The following is a 24,777-nucleotide window of genomic DNA, read 5'->3' as shown; positions in this document are numbered from 1 at the left end:
TGTGCTCCAGACCCTTCACCAGCTTCGTTGCCCTTCTTTGGATGCGCTCCAGCACCTCCATGTCTCTCTTGTAGTGAAGGGCCCAAAACTGAACACGGTATTCGAGGTGCAGCCTCTCCTTTGTAGAGACCAGTTCTGGACAATTAGGACATAGTACGACAGCACAGAAAGGAGATAAAGATGTGGATATTTTGAAGAAGATGAAAAACAAGCAATACAATACTGTGATTGCATTCCTGAAGGTGGTAACTCGAACTTAGAGACAGAGGTAGAAAAAGCATGTTAGGCCATGTATGCAAATTTACATACAGGAAACAGATGGGGGGGGGGGGTCAGGAATGGAAAATAAAAATATTTGATGGCATTAAGTCTTCAATACACCAGCTCCACTTACCTTGGAACTGCATAAGAACTGGCCCATTTACAGTAAAAACCATGATATTTGAATCCCATCAGAAACACCACTTGCCTTATTTGATTTATAAAGCCAACGCAGTAAGAATAAATAGCCTTCTAAAGCAAAAACAGGTGCCAAGAACTCCGGCTTGTCTTTGGGAGCAGAGTTTTGTTGTGTCCATACCACTACACAACTACATACAACAAGGCTAACTGATAATTACATGCTTCTCTGCTCAAGAGTGTCAGACAACATATGTTCTACAAACAGCACTACTGTAGATGTTTTGAGATAGACTGTTAATATGAACAACATCATCTTCAAAATCAAACAATTTCCTAGCTTCTGGAAAAAAAGAAAGTCATTTATATTCTTATCTTGATTAAACCACTCTAGGATTTTAAAGGCCAACTTAAGAAGTCCCTTTGAACATAAACCAGTAAGAAAAATGATTTTGCTATGGAGGATTACATTTATATCTGATTAAAATGGAAAATACTGAATAAGGAAAAAGAGAACAGGCTCTATATAATTAAATTTTCATTCTCAAAATTACTCCTAGTTTTAACATAGAGTTGAAAAACTCTGCAAGTCTACACTATGGTTATATGTTTATGAAATGGGATGATTAATCTGTACTAGGAAAAAAGCACAAGAATACACAGTAGACCTGTAGATTTTACAAGAGACAGTAGGCTTGACAGTCTTCCTTACTGCATATATTCTGCACAAAGTTACTTTTCAAATAGATTTGGGACTTCACAGTGCAAATAATGGCTAAAGGCATTTATAAACGGTTAAGTCTTTTCACATCTGCCAAATTCTGGATCGAGTTGAAGTTTTTTTAAATTATTTGAAATTATCATCAATAATTCTAACACAACCGATAGAATTATTTCCTAAATATTATATATATTTTTGAGAGAGAAACTCTATCACAAACGCTTAAATATTGACTTTAAGAAAGGTTTTGCTCACTTGCACATATTGCATAGAACACCTCCACAGATAACCAGCCTCTGAACAATCATTAATACCACTCGGAACAAAAGACTGTTCACACCTACAGGCAACAGCAATAACTCTGTGAAGACACAGGGATGAAGCATGTGCAGGGGGTCTCGGCCAAGCCCACCCTGACAAGCAGCTTTGGGACTTTCTGCATGGAAAGGCTGTCGCCCCCAGATTTGATACACCATACAGGTCCAAACTGGCCCTCCTCCAAGACCGCCTTCCCCGATGTTACCAGAGAATTCAAAACACCTCACTGTTTACGCTTGCCTCCCACAGACATTACTCCCTACATACATTTGTACCGATGGATGCTGAATTTTATCTGCCATGTACTACTCAGTCACTTGGTACTAATTTTTCTAATAAAGTTTAGTAAGTGAATACTCTTCACATGACTATTCTTAACACTTTGTCAACAGAAAACCCCATCTCAGTATTCACACATTTCCCCACATCAATTATGAATTCACCAGACAGTAAAGAGCTTTCATGATGTTTAGGGTCTTTGATGAGGGTTCCTAAAAATACCTTTTAGAAAACCCAAGCATACTCCCTCTGGATCACTCCACCCTGCATATTTGCTGACCTCTTGCAAGAAGTCCAATTGGTTTACAAGATACATTTCCTTACAAAAAGCAATATGGCTCTTCCCAGTATATCATATTTTGCCTACTCAGTTTTATGCTTGAAAACTTTGATTTGTCACTCTTCAGTTCTCTAGATCTTTTAAGCCTTTGTACTGAGGCTAATTTCCTCTGGCATCAAATATAATTTAAGCAATAGATTAAATTATATTCCATTGTAAGAAAGACTTGGACAAGAAACACCCCTTAAGCTCCTCCATACAGAATACTGATGCAAGTAATTAAGCTTCAGTGATACAGCCTTATGTTTCTTGACTGTTCCTTTCACACGTGAACCGTTTAGCAACCTGCCACAAAGTCTGGCAGGGTCTGTATGAAGCAGTGGGGTGTTCACTGTCTTTTTTTATGCCTTTACCACTTTCTCCTCAAAAATATTTGTCTTGTAATGTTATTATTTAATATTTAACTTTCCAGAGATTATACTCTCTTCCATGTTCTCATTTGGATCTATTTCCCCCTTGTTCTTTTATTTCCAATATCCTCCTTTACTCTGCTGTTTAACCATGTTTTAAGGGTTCAAAGAAAGTACTATTTTGATAGATTTTTTTTTTGTCTCCTCCCAAAGGAAAAAAGTATGTTCTTTTCTACTGTAGAAAAAAAAACTGCACAAAGTCTCTACTATTGGGCTCAGAGTTGCACTGTGCGTCAGAAGCATGAAAGAAAAGGTAGTTCCTGTCCCACAGTGATTATAGTTATACTAGTAATAAGGCATTAAAAATGACAGAAGGCAGCCATGGCAGAAAAACTGGTCAAAGATTAAATACTACCTGTATTTGGCAAATGATGCAGAAAAAGAGGTTTCATTTATCCAAGCAGACTTTTGGAGTGTCAGTAGGGCAAACTCTACAGCTCCTCACAAAAGCAGGATGCAGGAGAAGGGGTACAATGAGATCTAAACCACTATCTGCACTGCTGCTCTTATATAAAGGCTTCCTGAAGCTGAAACTTCTGTCTTACAAGAGGCAAGACTGGTTATTCCTGACAGAAGCCAAAGCAGTGTCTGTATGGCTAAAGAATGCTTACAGGCAGAGAGCTTCCTGCACAGCACTGAAGGGGTCTGGTTTTACAGACCTGATGTCAACTACAAAAAAAATAATTAGGTATCTGAAAGCCTTCACCCACTGCTCCTTCCGATCTGGGACCCTACCTAGTGTCCTCCTTCATCTTCATTCTTTTGCAAAATGAGAAATCCGCTCTCTACTTACTCAGTTATGGCTTCATCACCAAAGCAGGGGGCTCCACAGCCTACAGTCACCAGTAAACACATAATAAGCAATGGAAACATGTACCTGATATCCAAGTCCAATAAGTAGAATATAGTAGGTTAAGTTTTAGTCCTCATTAAATATACCTATACCATCTACTAATCCAGCAACATATTATTCTTTTCTCCAAACTCTTCTCATGACTACCTGCAGTTTAGCAATAAAATTGCCCTACATGGATCAACAAGTTGTATAATCAAAACAAAACTCAAAAGCCTGAAGCTTAATGATTTTTAGAAGTTTATATATATTTTTTTTCCCCAAACCTCATCCCAAATGCTTTGCTGAATGACAGGCTTCAGAGGAACGCATGTATATGTTTACCTTACACAGACCTTTCTAAAACAGGGACAGGCAACTCTCATGACAACGTCCATCCCACATTTCCAATTACTATATTGCCAAAAGCTACACCACCACAAACACTATTTGCTTAAGTAGCACGTGTTGTAACCACAGTGGTCAAAGGTTATAGTGACGTACAGTATATATGGAGCAGTAATACTATTTATGATTAAAACAAGCTTCTATTTCAGAACCAGAGAAGTAACTGCATGCTGTAAATTTTTTCAGGACATATCAATGCATCTATTAAAACTGTCCTATGAAATTTGCCTGCCTTCTTAAATGAAGAAGTGATTTAAATGAAGTGATTGCCAGCAATCACCTCACTGGTGCTGAACCAACAGCCTCCTGGCCGTATGCTCCCTGTCGCACAAGTCACACAGATCACGAGCAGCTTTCCCTTGCCTACATGGGGCATCTCAAATCAAACACCAGGGAAAGCCATGGGCATACTGAGGAAGACAGAAGCTTGATGCAAACTGCTGCCACTGGAAAAGTCTTGTTGACTACATCTTTGTAAGTTAGTGAAAGGTTTCTGAGAAAGGCCATGGCTGAGCAGAGGCTTCATGAATTGCTAGCTAGTAGCAACACAGTCCTGCAGACGGGAAAACGTCAGAGCAGACTGGCACTTAACCTTTGCAACATGGCTGACAAACCCATTTTGTAAACAGCACCTGGCTTCTTGCCCACAGGCACAATGGCAGCAGGTTCAACCCAGTGTATGGGAGGGGCCGTAACCAGCCCTCCTGCACCTCTCCAGCATGTCTGAAAGCCTGACCAGCAAGGATTAAAGTGACTGCTACAGCTGTCAGCATCTCATGAAGAGTGGATGGTGGCTCACAAATTGTTTTCTCAGATACAGAGCACTCCATTAGGACAGCTACAGCATCTCCAAGGTACCAGGGAGGGTGAGATTCATCCTAACTTCAGTTGCCCAAGTAAACAGACACCCACTCACCTCTGAAGTAGTAGCTCTCAGCTTCCCTCTCACTTTCTGGCAAGCAGGGGGTACTTCTAGGACCTGCCACCTCCTCCCGCGGGAGGAATTTAGAAGTGCCTATTACACTCTACTTACAAGGAGCCCAAGACAATAGCACAGACAGATGTCAGACGAATTCCTGCAGAGCACCTAATTGTGCACAGTAATGCGATTTGTGAACTCTCCTGCCACAGAGGCACTACGGGTGCGTACAGGGGATGGGAGGATTTTCTACAGGCATTTTCAAAATACCACCTGTCTTCATTTGCTTACTAACAGCTGGAAAACGACATTGCAGATGTAATGGCAATGCAGGCAGTTTTTATTTAAACACTTGAGGAAAAAAAATTCTCAAAACTCTACATTTTTATTGATGACAAAGGAAGAACATTAGGCAGCAGAACATAGATCCCTTCGGGGAAGGGACATTTAATGATCAATTTCCAGATAAGGATCAAAGGCTTCTAAAAGAACACACTGAAATCGGAGTTTCTAACAGATTAGACTATCATATGTTTCAGTTCCGTTATATATAACTATATCCTGCATCATCAGACTTTGGGTTCCTGAACGAAGGCAGCACTCCTTCACTGTCAGAGGAACAGACCTTGAGGGAAAGAGACGACAGAATAGCAAGGCTTTGAGAAGAATGGAAAAAACCACCAGTTAAAGCATCTTAGCAAAGGAGACAAAACATTAGGCACTTATTTTCATAATTACCTTCTTGGACTGCTAAAGAGATGAAACATAGCCTCAAAACCTATTTCATCAAAACTGAAACGTTTAAGAAGCAGAATGCCTAAAATAGATGAAGAGAACGTAGCTCTTGATACAACACTGACAAATCTGCACTTGACGACATTTTCTTTGCCTGTGACAAACCTGTGTAAACGCTCATTAGCAGGTACCATTTCCCAGGAAAGAGTCTATTTTCAGCAAATTAACACAGTAATAGTACCAGCTTTCCAATATATACTTTCAGGTTCAGCACTTGCTAAAGCTGAATGCTCAGAGCAGCGTGAAATAGACAGCACTTGCGCTCTGTTAACCTCAGAGATAAGAAATAAACCCGAGGAGAGCTCGGAGTTTTCATAGTTTAATGAAAGCACAGCAAGAGCGATGCTTGAGAAAGGTCACTAGGAAACAAGGGCAGTGCAGTAATGCTAACAAAATGCTCGACCTTTTTTTAATCTTAATCCCATTATCCTTTTTCCCATCACGACAATAAATCCCACTGAACCAAAGGGATACATGCTATTTTCTTCCTGTGACTAGGTGTAAAAGAATTCTATGTAGAAGTATAAGTAAATACAGGACACTTCCAAATAATTCTTTTATATATATATATATATATATATATATATGCATATAATATATATATATATATGCACAAAACCTGCAAAAATTGAATCGGTTACCAGAGGATGAAGAATAACAAACAGTGAGAATAAAGAAATAACCTTACTGAACTGCATTTTTCTTTCTGTTTACATGCAGGACGAAAGAATTCTAAGTCCACACATCTAGTAGACATTCCAGTATGCAACCTCATACATTGATTTTTTCCAGGATCATCTAACAGGAGGAGGATGCTCCTTTTAAAAAATTCTTTCATAAAAGCAGAGATCTGAGTAAAGATAAAAATCAATACGCAAACCCCTTATGTTTCCACACTTATAAATAAATATGTAACAGGACCATGAGGAAAATCAATGAGTTGGTCTCTAATATAATGACATTTCTTCACAGAATAAGAATATATATGGACCCTGTTTATTCTTTAATTAATGTATGTCATTCTTTATTAAGCATGGGTTTGCTCAATTTTAGCCAAGTGCCTGGGGTGCAAAATCCCCTTCTGTAAGAGAAATACCAGCAGTGATACGTTTTGATGAGTAAATCATTAGGAATGGTAGAAACAGCTGGAGAAAAAAGCTATTTCATTAGAGGAAGAGAATTCCCACATTCTGCACTATTCAGAGTTAAGTATGTCCATGCCCAGGTGGTTCTAGGATTATTTTCTCTACTCTACATAGACACACGCACACTTCATATTAAACTAAATAATAGGATGCAAGATCTGTTAAAAATGAAAGAACTTGCAAAAACTGTAGTTGAGAGTGGATGTTACACCAAGTCTTTTGTCACTCACAGATGTTAAAAACAAGGAACAGGAATGCCCTCTTCTCACCATCTTCTCTTTGGCCTTCATTTTACACTTGACATAAGTAGATTAAGACATATTGCTCAAAAATAGCTTCCTCAAGATTTCTCCCATGCAAACTATAGCTGTTCATAAAAGAAATTCTATCCTCCTGACCACAGAGACAAACTTCTGAGGCAAGAAAAAATTGTATTAATCTATCCAAATGAACAATCTATACCTGTCTTAGTCAATACATTGTATCAGCCTTTTAAAAGCATTATAAAAATGTTAATACCAACAGCAAAAGCTGTTTTTGCAACAGTTGGGGAAAGGAGAGAGGATAGATACAGAAATGGCACAGAGGTGAGATTAAGATGTGAGTAATTCAGGTTATAGTTCCATGCTTCACCCATGGTATCACATTATCTTAAAAAAGTAATTACACATGCACACATATATTCTTAATCTTGTTGCAAGAAGCATGCTAAATAATGCAGTACAAAATGTTAACAGATTCACTGCTTGTTTATTCCTCCATGATTTTTCAGAGCTTTGACACTAAAATGATTAACTCCATTCTTGCTTTTAAGTCAACATCTCTAAAAACAAAACAACACAACACACCCACCTGCTTTCCAATGTCTTCCTCTCTCCTCCCCCCCCCCCCTTTTTTTTTTTTAATTCAAGCTATTTGAAAAGCTGTATATCCTTCTAGGGGATCAAGTCAGTCACTGATTAGCAAATGTATCTTCCTTGCAAAACTCAAACCTCACTAAGCTAAGTAGAAAGGGAAATCAGAGCAAATGTCACAAGTTAGTGACTTCAACTAATAACAATTTTTTACAGTAGAGTACTCAAGCTGGGAGAAAAAAAAATCAATGCATCATGAGAAGGCTTAGGGAAAACAATACCAATTGCTCATTATTGGTTACATATATGTAACTACAGTCATGTCTTGGTAGCATCAGCTACACAAAAGAACATGCTACGTGTAAATAAGCATTCCCATTTCTGTAGTTCCCCCATAACAAAATATCAGCATGAGCTTCCCTCCATTTTCCCCTCACTGACACTGTTCTTCAGAGAACAGGCAGCTGCACAGAAAAATCACTGAACAATTTGCCAGAACTTGCCCATGTATATCTGAAGCAGAGATCGTGTTTGTCTGTTTTCAGAAGAACCTAAAAGCTCCTCCAGAAAAATGAAGAGTGAATGGATTCCTTTCTCACTACTGACATCAAAGCTGTCAACGCTGTGCACGCTACCTCAACAGTGGTTTGCGTTGGTCATCATTTAAGACTTATGGTAAAGTAGTGTTAACACAGGCATAAAAAGAACACTAATATTTTTTGAAACGGAAAGCTTTCCATGATTTCAACAAGTCGAGGTTAACCCCATGCTGCCTCACAGCTGTTTATACTGTCTCCCCAACATAAGGCCCATCCACAAGACATGGATGCTCAGTATCCCAGCTTTTAACTGTACACACCCCATCTCCTCACCTCCCTGAAATCAAGCCCAAGATGCGCCTTTGCTGCGGTTAAAGTTTCTTCCCTTATTACCTTCCCTAAGCAATCAGGACTCCAAGGGAGGCAAACACCTTCAGCTTTATGTTCCTTCTAGAGCTTCTCAAAAAAAAAAGTACAGTTTCATACCCATTACTTCCAACTCTTTCTAAAATAAAGTGGACTGTTTGCACTATCCCTGGCAACATATACCTCTCTGTAGTCTACCCCCTGCCTCCACACATGTACGAGGACACAATTTAAAATGCTTTTGCAGACCTCCCCTCCCCACACGCATTTGTCTACTACTCTCACCCTGTCAGTCTACTGAAACTACTACACACCTTTCAGCTAGCTATATTTTAAAAGATGAGACATGAAAGTAGTAAGGGAAATCTCCACCTCTCTCAATAGCTTACTGTATCCGCTCGGATTAACTTTCCATCTCCTACATGTGTCTGTGCTGTACACAAAAAACTTCACTCCTTCTGTCTGCAATTTGCTGTTCTGCCAACCATTTTAATAAAACACGTGCCCTCATGCTACAAGCAAAGTGTTAAAAGAGCTGCTACTTCTCTATACTTAGCAGGCAATCTGCATAGGAGATGAAAATATATACTATTTTCAAAGGCAAAAAACTTCAAGGATATTTTATACAACACTCAAAACAGGACCTTAATTTTTCCCCTCTTTATTTACACTGCCCTGAACTTTTCATCAAGAGGAATAAAACGAGGCTAAATATCAAGAACAGTTTTATAATTATTCTGAAAGCTCTATCTGAACTAAGCAGTTGCACATGGCCTCATATATTCCCTTCCCTTCAAATGTGCTGAAAAAATTTGCCCTCTGGCATGTAAGGCCCTGACAGTGGGTTCCAGTTATGGGTCCCAACAAGAAGCACAGCTCAGCTAAGCAAGAGAAAAGGTGTTTCTTCAGGTAACTATTACATATTCCTAACGATCTTAGTAACTTAAATCCTGAAACACTGAAGGACAGCATGTATGTGCTAGGAATAGATCTGATATTTGGTGATGCTGTAGGTGGCAGCAGGATCTCTTCTATGCTCTCCTAACCCTAAAATCCTCCATAAAAATCTTACAGAAAAACAGCAAAGCTGCTACTGCTTTAGTGATACAATACACTCGACACTGTTAAATTCCTTTCTACTAAAGAAATGGTAGAAGCCTATACCAGCAGAGTCCATGCAAAAAGAGCCACAGCAACATGCTTGGCTGCTGCAGTTTAGCTCCAGATGTGCCTGCAGTCTGGTGCCATCAATCCCACCACATTCAGAATGAAAAATCCAACACTTGCTAACAGCGTTATGGCTGACATTTTTAGTTTTTCCAGGAAGTCAGCAAGCTTGCATCTGACATTTTTCCTTGACAAAGGAAGCTCTCAAAGCAAGGAAAGTGGAGACCTTATCACGTTTTTCATCGATGCTAACCAGTAGTGTCATTTATCTCTTCATTCACTATACAGTGCAAACAGGTGAAAAACCTAGGTAACAAATCAACTGCAGTATATAAAACAAGAGTCTTGCCTACTTAAATGTACTTACTGGATGTGAAATTGATAAATATTTAGCAATTATTGAGAGAGAGTGCATTCAAAAATATGCTAGCTGCAGCATTTACAACAAGAAATCTGAAAACTGCATACAAGAATGCTACTTGTCAGTGATTCTCTCTTGGTTTAGTTACTTTTAAAAATCATGGAAGTATGTATACTGGACCAAAACATACTGACAAGAAAGATATGTCAAAAGTTTTATTTTTTTAATTTTTTTTTATACCAGTTCTACTTTCCTTTGCTAATCTGGAATTCCACCATCACAACTTTAGTTAATAAACCTACTGATCAGGGTTGCTACATTAGGGAAGAGTGAACAAGAACTGCAGTAGTTTCGGACATAAGCACAAAAAACCAAAATCCATCAATGGTAATACTAGAACAGCAGCAGTTTTTTATTCCACACTTTGTTCTATATCCCAAGAGATTTGTCTAACTTCATCTAGTCAATACTTCTTGAAATGTAATAGCAACATTCACCCTGCAAATCCAGAAACCACGCTGGAATATTTTTCAAAGTAAATTAGACATCTGAACTTTTATTCCCTCCCTCTTGACTAGCACTTATCTAGAACCTGCACCAAGTTGAACAGAACCACTCTGAGTGGCAGCTGCCATACAGCAGCACACCTATAGCAAAGTAAAAGATCACAGGTGCTGTGTCCCAATATGAAAGGCTGGGTCACAACATCCCATGCCTCTGTAAGAGTAGGAACTCACTGCTGCCAAGGGAGCCTTAAGGCTCCTGCATTCACTTCTCCTGTTCTTTTCTCCTCTCCACTTCCATGTGTCATGAACCAGGATGCAGTTGCTTCTTCTCCCGATTGACTGGCAAGCAAGCTTGCTTGTTTGGACTATAATTGGTTGGTCTAATAAAAAGAGGTTATCTGTCCACAAACCTTGCCTCACTGGAAAGATATGTTCATCAGATGTAGCGTTCTCAGCAGAAGGCAGCTGACTACGGAGCTCCTTTTGCCAGGACTGATTAGACACAGACTAACTGTGGTCAGATCAAAGTTCAGGACACACCTGTACAAGAAAAGGCTTTTGTTTGATAGGCAACAGAAAGTAGTTCTGCTGTATGCAGAACCCCGTATCACCACGCATCCAGGCTGAAAGTCAGCACTTGTACAGGAATCCCGCACTCTTCCAGAATGGTTTCACACGTAGATACAAATCAAAAGATAGTCAGGGCTTGAAAAACCTGCATACCCACAGCAAGTGAAAAGAGGAGAGGGATGAGTAGGTTGAGTTGGCTTAAGTAACAGAAGCCAGTAAATCTTTTGGAAGGGAAGAGGAGGAGTCAGAGTTGCAGCAAAAGTCATATCCCCTCCTGTGCACGTAAGAGGAAAGCTTGGAAAAAGGAAGAGCAGGTCTATGCACACACAAGAAGGGTGGCCTTCCTCTATGCCTGAACTGACAGCAGCAAGGGGAATGGATTCACCTGGGGTAGCAGGCAGTGGGACAAAGAAAATTACAGGTACACTGACACAAACAGCCAACTATACCCACCTTCTCTACCTCACTGCGAAGGATTAATGCTACCAAAAAACCCCCCATAAAACCAGTAGAAAATTCAGCATCCAAACTTCTTACATGAGAACACAAATAGTATTTGAAATGAAGGTCTCCCAAACAAGCAAGCAAACATTTTGGTGTTGTTTCTGTCCATAGGCAAGGAATATCTAACTGTAAGAAAGAAATATTTGTCTTTGCTTTTAGTACCTTTTTACTGATGCACTGAACATTTCTGAACCAAAAGGAGAAAGTCAGCTACCACCAGAAGATGAAGAGATTCTTGTGCTTGATGAAACATTTGAAAACTCAGGGGCAAATTACTTCCATATAATGCGCTTGGGTAAATCCAGAACTAGGAGCCAAACCCCGCACCACCTTATCAAAGCAGTGCTAGCTGATGCACACTGAAAGGTTTTCTCTCTACAAACCTGACACCATCATCCCTTACAAGTTTGTGTAAACTACATCAAATTCAATTCCCAAAGACCCCAAACTGTATACTCAATGGTTGTCACTCAAGCTCTACCTACACATAAATACATATATCTTTTTATTTCACTGTTCCCTAAAGAGAGTACGTAGCATCTGCCAGACAATGCTGAAACCACCTTTTTACCAAATGACACTTAAGAAGAACAAATTGGCTTTATTCTGGCAAGGCATGAAGTAATGGACTACGTTATATAGTTGGAAACAAAAAGGGGGGGCTGAATGCATTCAAATCTAGTTGGGGTTAAAGCTAGCTTTTAGCTGCTGAACAGTTATTCCCTATTCTTTTAACAGTTTTCTTTCTTGGGATTTTCAGCTGTCCAATTTTATGAAGGACTGTACAATATAATCAGCCTGAAATGCTGCTTCTCAGAATCAGCTCCAGCAGTTCTCGGCCATCGGGACTGAAAGTCAGAATACAAAAATAACATCTTCCAAGTGCTGCCTTATATCATAGAAGTTTTGATAAGAGTTTCTCAAGATGCGTGCATCTCCAGGAGATATCTGGATTCTTTTCAGTGTAAAATACCCATTAGAAAACCATCTTGAGGACTTCTGCCCCTCTACTTCTCCAAGTCTATAACTTAAGGAAGTATATCATACTGCAACACGTGTTAACAGATAGCTGCTGTGAAGACTAGGAAAACACTCCTCAGCCTATTTGGTTTTTTTGTTACCTTTGATTTTCAAAGAGCTCTTTGATATGGTGATTCTCCATTTCTGAAGAGTAATGCCTGAAGCAGAGGTTAAATAGCATGGAATGCATTTTCTTTTCCTTTCCACCTTTTTCCTCTTCCCAGTCTCCTTGCCTCCCCTGCAGCTAACACAAGAAAAATTTAAAAGCTACTTTAGCCCTCTGGGCTCCCACTGCAGAAGGCAGGTGGGCTGGTGAGATTCCTGCCAGAGCCCATCTGATGGGCCCAGCCTCCTCCTTGGCATCATGCTTTTCTCTCCCTCCGCTCCCAAGGCTGGATGGAATGGGGTGAGCTCTGCTGGAGCACAAGAATTAATTACTGCATTGAGTGCAATTACAAAGCTGGAGTGAGGAGCAGGCCAGAGCATGGCAATATGTATATGTATGATGTAAGATGTATCCAAGTCTTCTGGATACATCTCTAGCTCCTGGAACTGTAATTTGTGGGACACTAGGAAGCATACTGTATGCTTGCTGTGATCTTACACCCTACCCTCAATGCCTTCTTCTAGCCACCAGGGAAGACAGAGCAGTGAAGGAGATACTGTTGCTCTGACTAAAGTGGCCATCCTTAAGGCCTCGTTGGCAGGGGTGAGTAGATAATAGAGAAGGAAGAAAACACCATTAGAGAGAAAAATAAAAGCCATCTTATAAAAATTCAAGAGTTAACCTAGTTATGACAAAGGATGTCAGTTTATCGATAGCACCATTATCAGCAAGCAGGCAACAGAAGATCTATGTATTGCAGGGGTTTTACATCAACAGAGAATTCAGTGGTCTTCCAGGGGCATTACTGTGCTATTTTAAACACCTTTTGAGTTGCTACATGGCCTGTAAGCTTGTCACTATGCTTTAGAGAGCATTCATCACCAGGAACCTTGGTTGCATGAAGACTTCCTTTACAGTCTTCAGTTTGTCTTCAGCATTACAAACAGACCAGTCATGACAAAAACTGGATTTGAAAGTGGATGTGCTTGTACTGTGTAACATGACTTTCAGTTCCATTCACGCATCATTTCAGCAACTTCATCACAGATTAAATATATTAAGATTCAAGGACAGGCTACCTCTTCTTTTTAAGACACCCTTTGGCAGTATGAGACTTAAAGGAAGACTGGATACAGGTAGTGACTAAGGTATAAGAACAGAGATTACAAAACTTCAGAGGGGAAAAAAAAAACAACCCAAACCAGGAAAAACATACAGCAAGGGGGGGAATACGCAAAACTACCCTTAGATTATAAGAAGTATTATAAGATTATAAGAAAAACAAACTCTTCCTGTTATCTGTAAATGCCTCAAAACCCAAACTCTTTCTGTTATCTGTAAATGTCTCAAATAATCTATGCAGTTATTTCTGTTTCAGGTTTTCTTTCAGTTCCATAACTTGATAATGCTACAAAAATCCAACCTTTCTGCAGAACACTTTCTCTAAACAATCTCTCCCCTATGCATCACTCAAACATTTTCATTCAGTGCCATCACCCAGCCTCAAAGAGCCATGAAACACATCCTGGACCACAACCCTGCATCCAGCATACTCATCCAGAACCTCATCAAAAACCCATTTATGCCAAAGGAAGGTCACCCATTTATTTCACTGCACCATTAAACCACTTCCTTTGACTGTTTAAAATTGCCATGTTTACTTACAACCACAGCACTTAGCACTACTAAACACAGGAAACATAATGGAAATACTTACATCTATTAATAGACCATTAAGCTTATGGGGAAAAGATGCCCTGTGGCTGAAGCACAGTACTAAAAGTCAAGAAACTAAGGATAGAAGTAAAGTCCTACTCCTTCTTCCCTTTAGGACAGGGAAAGAAGAACCAGTCCATCCATCATTTATTTTGGAAGCCATAATTGGCTTATTTTTTATCAGCATTTTAAGAGCCTCAACAGCATGTTTCCAGTCCTCTCCCTGACATCTCTTTCCCCTGATGCAGAGTGGGTCTATACAAACACACACATGGATGCCACGTTCAACACAAATGAGGGAATGAAAACTACTGGCGAGAGCAGGTGAGTTGCCAGTGATGAGAGAATGAAAGCACTTCCCAAAGCAGATCCAATGCCAATGGCAAAAGTTTCTCTTCAGCTGGCAACAAGCACACTCTATCAGGCTATCCCATCATGAGGATCTCCTCCCACCTCACCCCAGCAAGTCTCTTGTCTGTCCAGCTGAACCAGATTAGTTGATACCACCCTCCTGAGGGAAGGGAAATTAGAAACCCTTACTTAAAATATGTAAAATCACAGTAACAATGTGTGGGTAAACACTGCAGTATTGTCTTATTTTCCCTTCTGGGACAAAAGGAAAGGCCTTTCTTGTGCAATTTGCCACATGGCCACCTTAGCAGTATAGAAAATATTTTTGTTTCATATGACTGGAGTTTTTTCAAAGTGAGGTTTATTTTACTTACAGTATAATTACATATTTGAAGTTCATTCTAACTAAATAATCAAGGCTAGTTTATTCAGACTGGGGTATTCTTCAAACTATCACTGATTTACTACTCAGGTGAAAAAGCAGCGGTGCTCTCCCTCGCTGAGCAGGGTAAGAGCCCGTCAGCACTGTTCCTGTAGTTAACAAACCCAGGCATGCCGCACCACCTTAGGAAAATTTGGATCTTTTTTTTTTTTATGAAAGCCACATTAAGAATTTCAGTATTCCACCACGCCTACAACCAAAAGTAATTGCAAACTAGCAGTATTTGCATGCATGTTTTGCTGAAATAAAGAAGAGCTCTGCTAGCTTCTGCTTGGCATGAGACAAGTAATTTGGTAATTCATATGGATTAAACCAAGTAAGGCATACTTCCAGATCCTACCTAATTGAAACAAAACCACAATATGTCCTCCAGCATCTGGCATTAAAACAGACAAAACAATCAGATATACTAGTGTTACTACTATTTTCTTGAAGATTTTTTGAGATGCTTTTACAGTGGCATCCACAAACTGATACATGGTATCATGTATTTTTATCCAACACATCCTTTTCCATCCTATCAAAGCCTCGGGTAGAAGTGATAAATTCTAGAGCCTCGTGTTATTTATTAAAATCACTACTAGGAAAAATGAATATCTAAAAGAAATTACTCAAAGGAAAGTAGACTTATGAAGCTTTATATACTTTCTTCTTCTAAAATGGTTGTTTAATGTTGGATGCACAATGCAGCAATGATGATGCTAAGGTTATAAGGCATAAAATCCATTTCTCTTTTTGTGCAAGCAGATGCATCAATGTGCACATGGGACCAACAGGCAGCCAGCTCTGGCATGAAGGACCAGCTCAGAAGGCATCTCAGACTAAAATGCCCACCGTATCTACCCAAGTTAAAACATATTCAGTGGACTGGTCCTCTTGGAAGGAAAATGAAAGCACACAGGAATGACTTTACAGAACATCAGATATAATTATTAGTGAAGGGGTTGACTTCAAAAGCTTGAACAATTTAATCTATTTCTGTAATCAAAGTACAGAAAAAGGAGAGTTTCCAGATTTTTTGCACACCAGAAAAAGGATATGAATGCCCAAGACCGCACCAAACATGCATTTACTCTTGTAATGGAAAACAGAAAGTTCAAAAAAGTTAAATATTATAAGATGCACGGGAAACAATCTCTTCTGTTAAATTGCTACAAGAAATTCAGCTCAACACTATGTTTCTCAAATTATCCCAATCAATAAAAGCACATATGCATAACACTGGAACACAAAAAGTTGCACTTTCCATATTGTAAAGGAATTAACTTAACAAAAGTGAGGCATTAATAAGAGAAGTTTGCTACTGGCACCTTTATTTATGCCAAGAAAAATAACATGAAACCACAGTGAAAGAACAAACTTTGGCGCACTGAGGAACACACAGTTTAAAGCAAAGTAACTTCTAAGCAAACAGCTACCACAATGCAACTGTGCAAACCCTGCACAACATGAGGAATACTTCTTCTAGTCATCACTGCTTTGGGCATTCTCACTGACAAGTGGCTAAAAAGCAAAGAGGTGCCTACCTGCTACGTAACTGAAGTTTATGCCAAGATCACAGAAATCTCGGCAAAGTAGACGTTTGTCTGCAGCATCTTAATACCACAAGAATGATCAGCTTCCTCTTGATCAAAGGAAAACAGACACAGACACATGAAAGCAGTAGCAAAAACCTCCAGATATTGAAGTGCAAGAGAGACACTGATGTCCCAGAATTTAGGGCAAAACATTTCCACAGTTTGATCTGGCATTCAGTAAGCAAAAATGATATAGACAAATAATACAGTAAATGAAGACAAGCGCATACTTCACAAGACTTCGTATTGCAGAGGAGACAGATATTAAATAGTTAAGGAACAGTTTAACTACTGTGGATAATTCACTTAAGAGTTAACAGAAAGAAAATGAAGAAGAAAACTAAGATGTGACCAACAGGCATTTTAATATATTAATTCATTACATTTGCAGAAAGCCTGAAATGTATATGCATTATGTATACATATATACACATGACACACAAGACAATTCAAAAGCAAAAGTAATTCTATATGAAACTTTTGGTTACTATTTAACTGCAACAAAAAGTACTTTACTAAGATCCTTACAACATTCAGACCTGCGGAGAGTGTGCTGGGTGGTAGGGTTTTAGGATCTTGATAGTTTCATGATAGGAGTGAAGAAAAGTGGAAAAAAAAGTGAATTATTTGAATGACAGACACAAAGTCTGGCAGATGTGTTACAGTATTTTAAACAACATAACAATAATCTCGAGTTTCTTTCAATTTTTTTTTTTCATTTTAACGGTTAGATAGATTTCCACTGTGTGAAACCCACTTACCTCTTATCTTTACACCTCCACACATCATCATTGTGGAGATAAAACACAGTGAAAGGTATTTCTAAATATCCTACCTATAGTCAGTCCAGGGTAATACTATGCTGTAAAATATCTCTGTGGTTAGCCAAGATTTCAAGTCACTTTTTTTGTCCATTTGATCGGCAGACCACTATATGACTTAAGTGGCACTAGTTCACTGGGCAAGCTGCTTGAACACAAGTATAATGGGAAAACTAACACATACCACGTTCTTACATGCACTACCTCCAACCACAGAAATACATCAAGTTGTGATGGAAATACCAAACACAAGGCAATCACAGCAAAAGAACTCCGAAATTATCTAAACGTCACAAACCATGCAGCTCAAAAAAACCCTGTTGCAGTACTGAAAGAACTTTGCTTTTGATTACTGCAATTACCTTGGCTAAGTTACAGCATTACTACTCCTTCCATTATTTAGGCGTATTATCCAGGTTTTCCATCTCAGCCAGTAGGAAAGATTCCCAGGAAAGTTAAATTTGGGTGTGTAACGCAAGTGTATTTAACATACTTACTGACCCGAGTCACTGTACCACAGTACACCGAGAGCTGAGTATATAACCTGTCACACATACATCACCTGAAAGGTAACTATATCAAACAGGACCTAAAAGATACACAGACCTCACAAAACCTGAAGCTGTCAGGCTGAGAACAACTGTGAGAGACAATTAAAAGAGGAAGATGGAAACAGGGAGGAGAGAACTTGAGTTGGTTGTTACTCAATGCAGTTAGCATTCCCATAATTGCATTAGTTTCCTGATCAGCTCTATTTCCCCCCAACATGAACGGTCCAGTTATTTATAAAAATTCTATACAAACACCACTTTAAAAAACAAACAGCACAGAAGTGGATACAGAACTTAAACTGAGAATTAACTGCTTCTAGGATCTGCTCAACAACTTGAGCCAGTTGTAAATGAAGGGCTGAAAACTGCAATGCCCTGTCAGAGAGTTGGTGCAAAAACCAGATTTCAAGAGGAGTGGTCAAGATAAGTGTAACAGAGAAAAGGCAAACAAGCTACTCAGCAATATGGACACTGGGACCTTCTAGCAGAGGTGAAACAACACACAAGAAGGAAATAAGATTTTTTTTTTTTTGTAATCACATGAACAGTCCAGAATTAAACAGAATTAAAAGCCTTGCTCTTACTTTTCTGTAGTCTTAAAATGCATTTGTAAGTGAATGACAGATATGAATAAGATTTTAGAAGCATTTCCCCTGTCGGTTTTGCTCTGCACACATTAAAAGAACGATAACCAAGAAAGTTATAATTGTATTTTATTTATTCATGAGATTAAAAAAGCCTTACTACATAAATCTTCATACAATACCAACATGCAGGATATATAGTTTCATTTACATTAAATATGTACATGCTCCTTCAATTAGCATGTCTAGAAATAATTACTTAATATTAAAAAAAAAAAGCATCCCTGATGCCTTTCCAACTGCTATGGATATGCCAGCCACCAAAGCAAATGGAGGTATGTGACACTACACAACATCTTACAAACACTGAAGTCTTCAGATGCTTCACTTCCCTAACATGAGCATTTCAAGCAATATACCTTCCTTTTATTTCTGCAGTCTTGGAATCCAAAGGCAAGATATTTTCCTTCACTGCAATTTAATGAAACTTAGTTGGAAAGGGATCTGACTTTTTTTTATGACAGGACAGAGGCAAAGTCTGTCAGTGTTACAATATTTTAAATTGTAAAAAAATAACCTTGAGAGGGTGTAGTGTATTAAACTGCGCTGAACTAAAACCAATACTTGCAAATGTTAACATCACATGAAAGGCAGCACATTAATTAACCTTGGGGATAAACAACCTTGAATGTCCATATATGAGAGAAAATAATATAGTACAAAAATAGTATAAGTATACTTTCTTTAAATCATTTTGGCTGGTAACAAATCAGTTGGAAAAGCACTGCTATCAAGAAGAAAAACCCACACAGTATTTTTAAAGAAATACACACATGAATTGCTTTCACACAAACTGTTTTTGTGATATACAGTCTAAGTTGGCACAACACATAATTTTTTCTTAAATCCTTTTAGGGCTGACCAACTTCTCTAGAAAAAGAAAAAACGTATTTTGCTCTGAAAACCAAAGTGTTCAGTATTTCAATCTCTCAGAACATATGTTAAGCAAATTTCACCGGGCAGCAAAAGGGAAGGTGAGAGATTCAATACTGAGCAGCTTGTCCTTCAAATGCTTTTAGTCATTACCATTACTACAGATGGCAGCAGCAAGAACACCTACATTTTGGTCACCTAACGCTCTCCCTGACAAAAAGATTCCTGCGATGTCTTCTCAGGCTGTAGCATCTCTATTGTTTGTCACATGCCTTTGATTTTTGGCAAAGGGAAACACTTGAGCTCTGCAAATATTATTTGCTTGTGCCACAGAATTTTGCTCCTTTTTGCAGACTTATAAACCCTTGAGAGATAGTCTCTTCCCTAGTAGTCAGGAGATGCAAATACCTTCCCTTATTGCAGACTCGTATGTTACAGCTTTATCTGGGCAGACAGTCTGAAGTGATGTGCACGCTAAATCTGGCACCTCACTTTCACTGCCATCCTAGCAATACCCTCAGCATTGGAGGACCCTAGAGATCAAAACTCGGATGCTACCAGAGAACTACCACATTTGGGAAGGCAGACGGTGGCGGCAGCCCGTTGCTGGGGCAGCACCCCTTCTTGGGGCAACACAGTGGGAAGAAGCACTTCACTTTGGGACACGGAGGTAAGATTCTTCCTATCGCTATGAACAAGATGAGGACTCCAGGACCAAGATGTACATACAAACACATGAATTAAGAGAACATCAGTTCCACATCCCTGTTAATGATTTGTGTTGGTAGCTGTTGCAATTGCTGCAAAAGTAGTAAATTGGGTCCCAGAAAAAAAAGCCTCATTCTCTGCTGCAACAGATCCAAATCCTATCCACGCTGCTATCTTGAAAACACACCACAAATGTACAGACAATCTTTTACACCACATCGTATATTCTCTTCTAATCAGCCAAATCAAATAAAATAACAGATTTGGCTGAGACCACTCTATAGTGCCGTGCTTGGGCATTAGTGTTCAAATGTTGATGCTTGACCACAAGTGATTACATCTGTCTGTGCTTGTCCATGCTCTACAACACATGACCCATTTGATATCATCTTTAATTACACCACATGCTGCCTTTTCTATGGACTCCCAATCTCATACAGGGTGAAAAATAAACCATGTCCTGGTCTACATAATAAGCGAAGCTTTTTTGCAACATATGCCTCTGAAGTTAGAAAGTATAAAGTAGGAAAACATAAGAAGAAAAAAAGCCTGGGAAGAATGCAACTGAATATTGGGCAGACTTCCTTACACTTCAGAGAGGAGGGGAAAAAAAAAGTCACAAATATAAATTCTGAGCATTAATTGCTTTTATCCCTTCTCTTCCATGTCAAACATGAAAAAATGGAGACCCAAGACCTAGAAGTGCTTGACTGCTCAACCGCAACAGCTTACAGCAGGAGCCGTGACTGCTGAGCACAGAAGGAGGGCGAGGAACAGCAAACAGGCAGTCCTGGCTCCCTCCTTGGCTCCTCACACAGCGTTACCTCAGAGAAGTCAAAGACTTGGATTCATCTTCCCACTCCGTAAATTTGGGATAATACTACTTCCTTATCTCCCAAAGCAATTGTAAAGCTACTTTTAGAAACTACAGTGGCTTAGGACAAGAGGAAAATTAATTCCCTCTTACACCCCAGGTTTAGATGGTTTGCCATCCACAAAGCAAAGGCCCCAAATCAGATAATTAAGGTAAAAGTATAATGAGCAGCTGCCTAATACCTTAATCACCACTCATCTCATACATCGAACCGGGGAGAGGTCATGTGAAGAAAGAGCAGCCAGACACACCCTGACACCTACACGTGAGGCCAAGAGCTAAGGTCACAACAACAAGCCTTGGCCCTAACATCTGCTGGGGGACTTGATCCCATGCCACATGCAACTCCATACGGTGCAGCAGCCTCCACCACATCTCACACACACCCTCTTCACCCTCAGAAATTAAAAGTTATGTTCACCAAGAAACGAGGAGGGACCTTAATAGGAGCCGTGCCTATGCAAGGGCTCGGAGTGAGGCGTTCACGCTCGATACCAGCTCAACCAGTTTGCTGCCCGGGTTGGCCAGCCGGCACAGGCAGGCCCAGGCACCGCTGAAAATGAGGTTCATAAATCGCTCCCTCCCCGCTCTCCACTTCGGGGCAAAACCGAGCTGCCGCCCTCCCCGACAGCACCGCCGGCGGTCGGGGAAATCGCGGCGGCACACGCGGCTGCCTGGCGAGCCCGACCCGCCGCACAAAAGCCACCTCATGGCAAACACCTCCCGCACCACAAAGGCGGCACCGGGCGGCGGGGGAAGGGGCACGCCGGGGGCCTCGGTCGAGACCCGCTCTGCGTCCCCCCAGGAGCCGCCAACCGCCGGCTCCCTCCGGCGCCGGCACTCCCGCAGCCCCGCCGAGCATAACCCGCCTCATCCCTGCGCGGGGCCGGGGCCGCCCCCCCTCCGCGCCCCACGGCGGCCCCAGGCCCGGCCCGAGATGGCGGCCGGACCCTCCCGCCGCCGCCCCCTCAGCGCCGCGCCGGCCAGCACCTGCTGGGCAGGCGGGGGAGCGACCCTCGCCTGCCGCCCCGTGGGGCTCCGGCAGCCCCGGCCCGGGGCGGGAGGGCACGGGACGGCACCAGGGGCAGCTGAGGGAGGCGGGCGGGCGAGCCGCCGTCCTCCGGCACCTTGCGGGGCCGCAGACTCATCCCCTACCTGTCGCCCGCGGGTAGCTGCGCGCAGCCCCCGGCTCCGCCATCTTCCTCGGCCGGTGGCCACCGCCGCGTCCTGCTGCCACTGCCGGGGCTCCGCTCCGCTCCGCGGCGCCCAGCGGCCGCCGCACAGGCGCACTGCCCGCCCCGCGGCACCTGACACCGCGCGGCGGGCGGGGAGGAGCGGGAGCGGGGCCGAGAGCGGGGCCGGGCACGGCAGCCGACGGCAGCCTGGTGCCGCTCGGCGGCGGCTCCTCGCCCGGTGCCGCCTGCGCCGGGCGGGGGCGGCTCCCGCGTCGCCAGGTGCTGCCCCGCCCCGCAGCGCTGAGGGCGTGGGGGGTCCCGCCGGTAGTCACTCGGTAGAGCCTCGCCCCACCCTGGCCCCCGGTGCACCCCCGCCGCCCCGCGGCAGCTGCGCCGGGGAGCGCGGCACCTCGGCCGGCGGGACGGGGAGGGCCTGGCCTGGCCTGGCCGCAGGGCAGCGGGGTCCTGCCGGCAGGGGAGGCCTGGCCCAGTGCCCTGTGTGCGGCCCACCGGCCCCGCCGCACCGCCCGCCTGTCACCTTGCGCCGTGGGTCTGCGCTCCGTCCGGGGAGGCAGCGCGGCCGAGCCTGTGCATTGGTGAGTGGGTACGTTGAATCGGTTTATCTCGGAGAGTCAAACAGCGTGCCCTCTGGCCTTCCGGGAGGCCCTGCCGTTTTTTTCCAGGTTTTTCCAGATTTTTCCATCCAGGCGGTTGCGTGCGCTGTTTGCAGCCACGCGCCGCCTGGGTTGAGTCGATGGTGCTGGAGGAAGGCACAAGCCTGTCCTCCTCGTCCAGCTGCTGCTCGCGGTTCCCCCCCCAAGGTGGTTCCCACTTCCAGGCCTGCGGATGGCTCTTCAGGCTGGGCTGGCCCTGCGGCAGCGGTACCATTTTGTACTCAGTTTTAGAAGAGGGGAAATAAAGAAACGTCATTTTTTTTTTCTCCTAAACATTTATGTGGTTGAAATTTATGTGGTCGAAATTTATGTGGTCATTCTAGTGGTCGTTTCTGTGGTAATTCTAGTGGTCAAAGAACCCCCAGAAGTTTAACACAGCTTGCGTATTTGTTTTGCTCCCACCTTCCCGTTTTTGCTGATTCTTGACAACGTGGGGACGCTCTGCAGCGCTACGGGAACGGACACGGCCCCACGCGAGGCCTCAGGGCAGCTCCTGCTCCACTGCCTCGAAACGTCGCCAGAACTGGTACTAGACACCAAAAAACGTTACTGCCTCATCTTCAATGCCAGTTTACCAAAATTGAAATTTAAGACATATTTAATCCCCACACTTTCCTTTCTTAGTCCTTTTGTTCTGTTCTTTTTGCCTAGCAATTATGTTCCTCTTATATTCTTCTTTAGCTGAAAATACAGACCATAGTCAATATAAGGGGGTGGAGGAAGAAAGTATTTTCTGTTCTTTTTTTTTTTAAAGCATTTGCTTTGGTATTCCTGATGTGTCTCCCAGTAAGTCACTATTTTTTATTAAGTGCAAATTATTCTGTTGGGGTGCTGGTCAACAATTTGTCTTCCATCTATACATTCAAGTGGTGTCCTCATGTTTGGGTTCACACATCTCAATAAAAAAGCTTAACTAGACAGTTTTTGTTGGTGCGTATAGTAACACTTATTCCTAATGTTGCCTTATCAGTGAAAGACTTCATTTTCATTGTTTATAACTGCCAAATTTAAAAAGTGTTGATTGACGTTTTCATGCCAGCTGTTTCTCAGGCTAAACTTCTGTCAAGGGGCTCCACTTAAAATTATTTTACCTGTCTAAAGATGTAATTGTACTGTTTTGCTCATGTTACAGAAGAAAAATCCTACCTGTCTTACTGTAGCTGTGCCTCCTGATTTCCAGGGGCTCCTTTGGCAACAAAACCAAAAGAAGGAAGACTCTCCTGTAATCTTAATTAATCTTTAGCCTATTGGTGCCTGACAAACACACGGGAAAGAACAGCTGGTCTCAGTGCAAGTTACATGGGCTTAGTGCTGAGGGAAAGGAAACCGAGAGGATGAGTTTCCAGGACTGGGAATTAGGAAAGCAGGGAGTGGACGGGGGGGATAAGAAGGGACAGGAGAAGATAGAGGAGCATAGCCAGAAGCTGGAGAAGGGGGTGTGAGGGTATCTGCAGGCAGGGTATTTGGGCAGGAGCGGGTGGTTGGGTGGAGAGGGAGAAGGGGGTGTGAGGGTATCTGCAGGCAGGGTATTTGGGCAGGAGCCGGTGGTTGGGTGGAGAGGGATGGATGGGACCACAGGAGAATCTGCCCTGGGCAATGTGAGCCTACTAGTGCTGGCTCCCAAGCGGTCGTGAAGCCTGTAAGCATAGCATGTCACATGGAGAAATAAGTAGTTTCCTACGACTGTAATTTCCTCTGATGGCTGGCTCACAGCCTCACCAATATTCAGACAGGGAGTCATGCAGTGAAAAGAAGATTTTAAAGAAAACTTAAGGAAACTATATGGAAAACATTAAAGCTCCAAAGACAAAA

General features: G+C 41.9%; 1 protein-coding gene across 1 annotated transcript in view; it reads right to left on the bottom strand.

Annotated features, from left to right (window-relative positions):
* Nucleotides 1-22,538, bottom strand: part of MAP7D2 (MAP7 domain containing 2) — an 87,452-nt gene extending 64,914 nt beyond the window's left edge. The window contains exon 1 of the mRNA XM_075521425.1: nucleotides 22,272-22,538. Within this exon, the coding sequence (XP_075377540.1) occupies nucleotides 22,272-22,314 (43 nt within the window). The 5' untranslated portion in view covers nucleotides 22,315-22,538. The remainder of the gene's footprint in view (nucleotides 1-22,271) is intronic.
* Between the last annotated feature and the right edge of the window lie 2,239 nt (nucleotides 22,539-24,777).

Source organism: Mycteria americana, chromosome 1 (assembly GCF_035582795.1).
Source record: "Mycteria americana isolate JAX WOST 10 ecotype Jacksonville Zoo and Gardens chromosome 1, USCA_MyAme_1.0, whole genome shotgun sequence".
Lineage (NCBI taxonomy): Eukaryota > Metazoa > Chordata > Aves > Ciconiiformes > Ciconiidae > Mycteria > Mycteria americana.
Note: the sequence above shows the minus strand (reverse complement) of the source record. Positions and strands in the feature narration are given on the sequence as shown.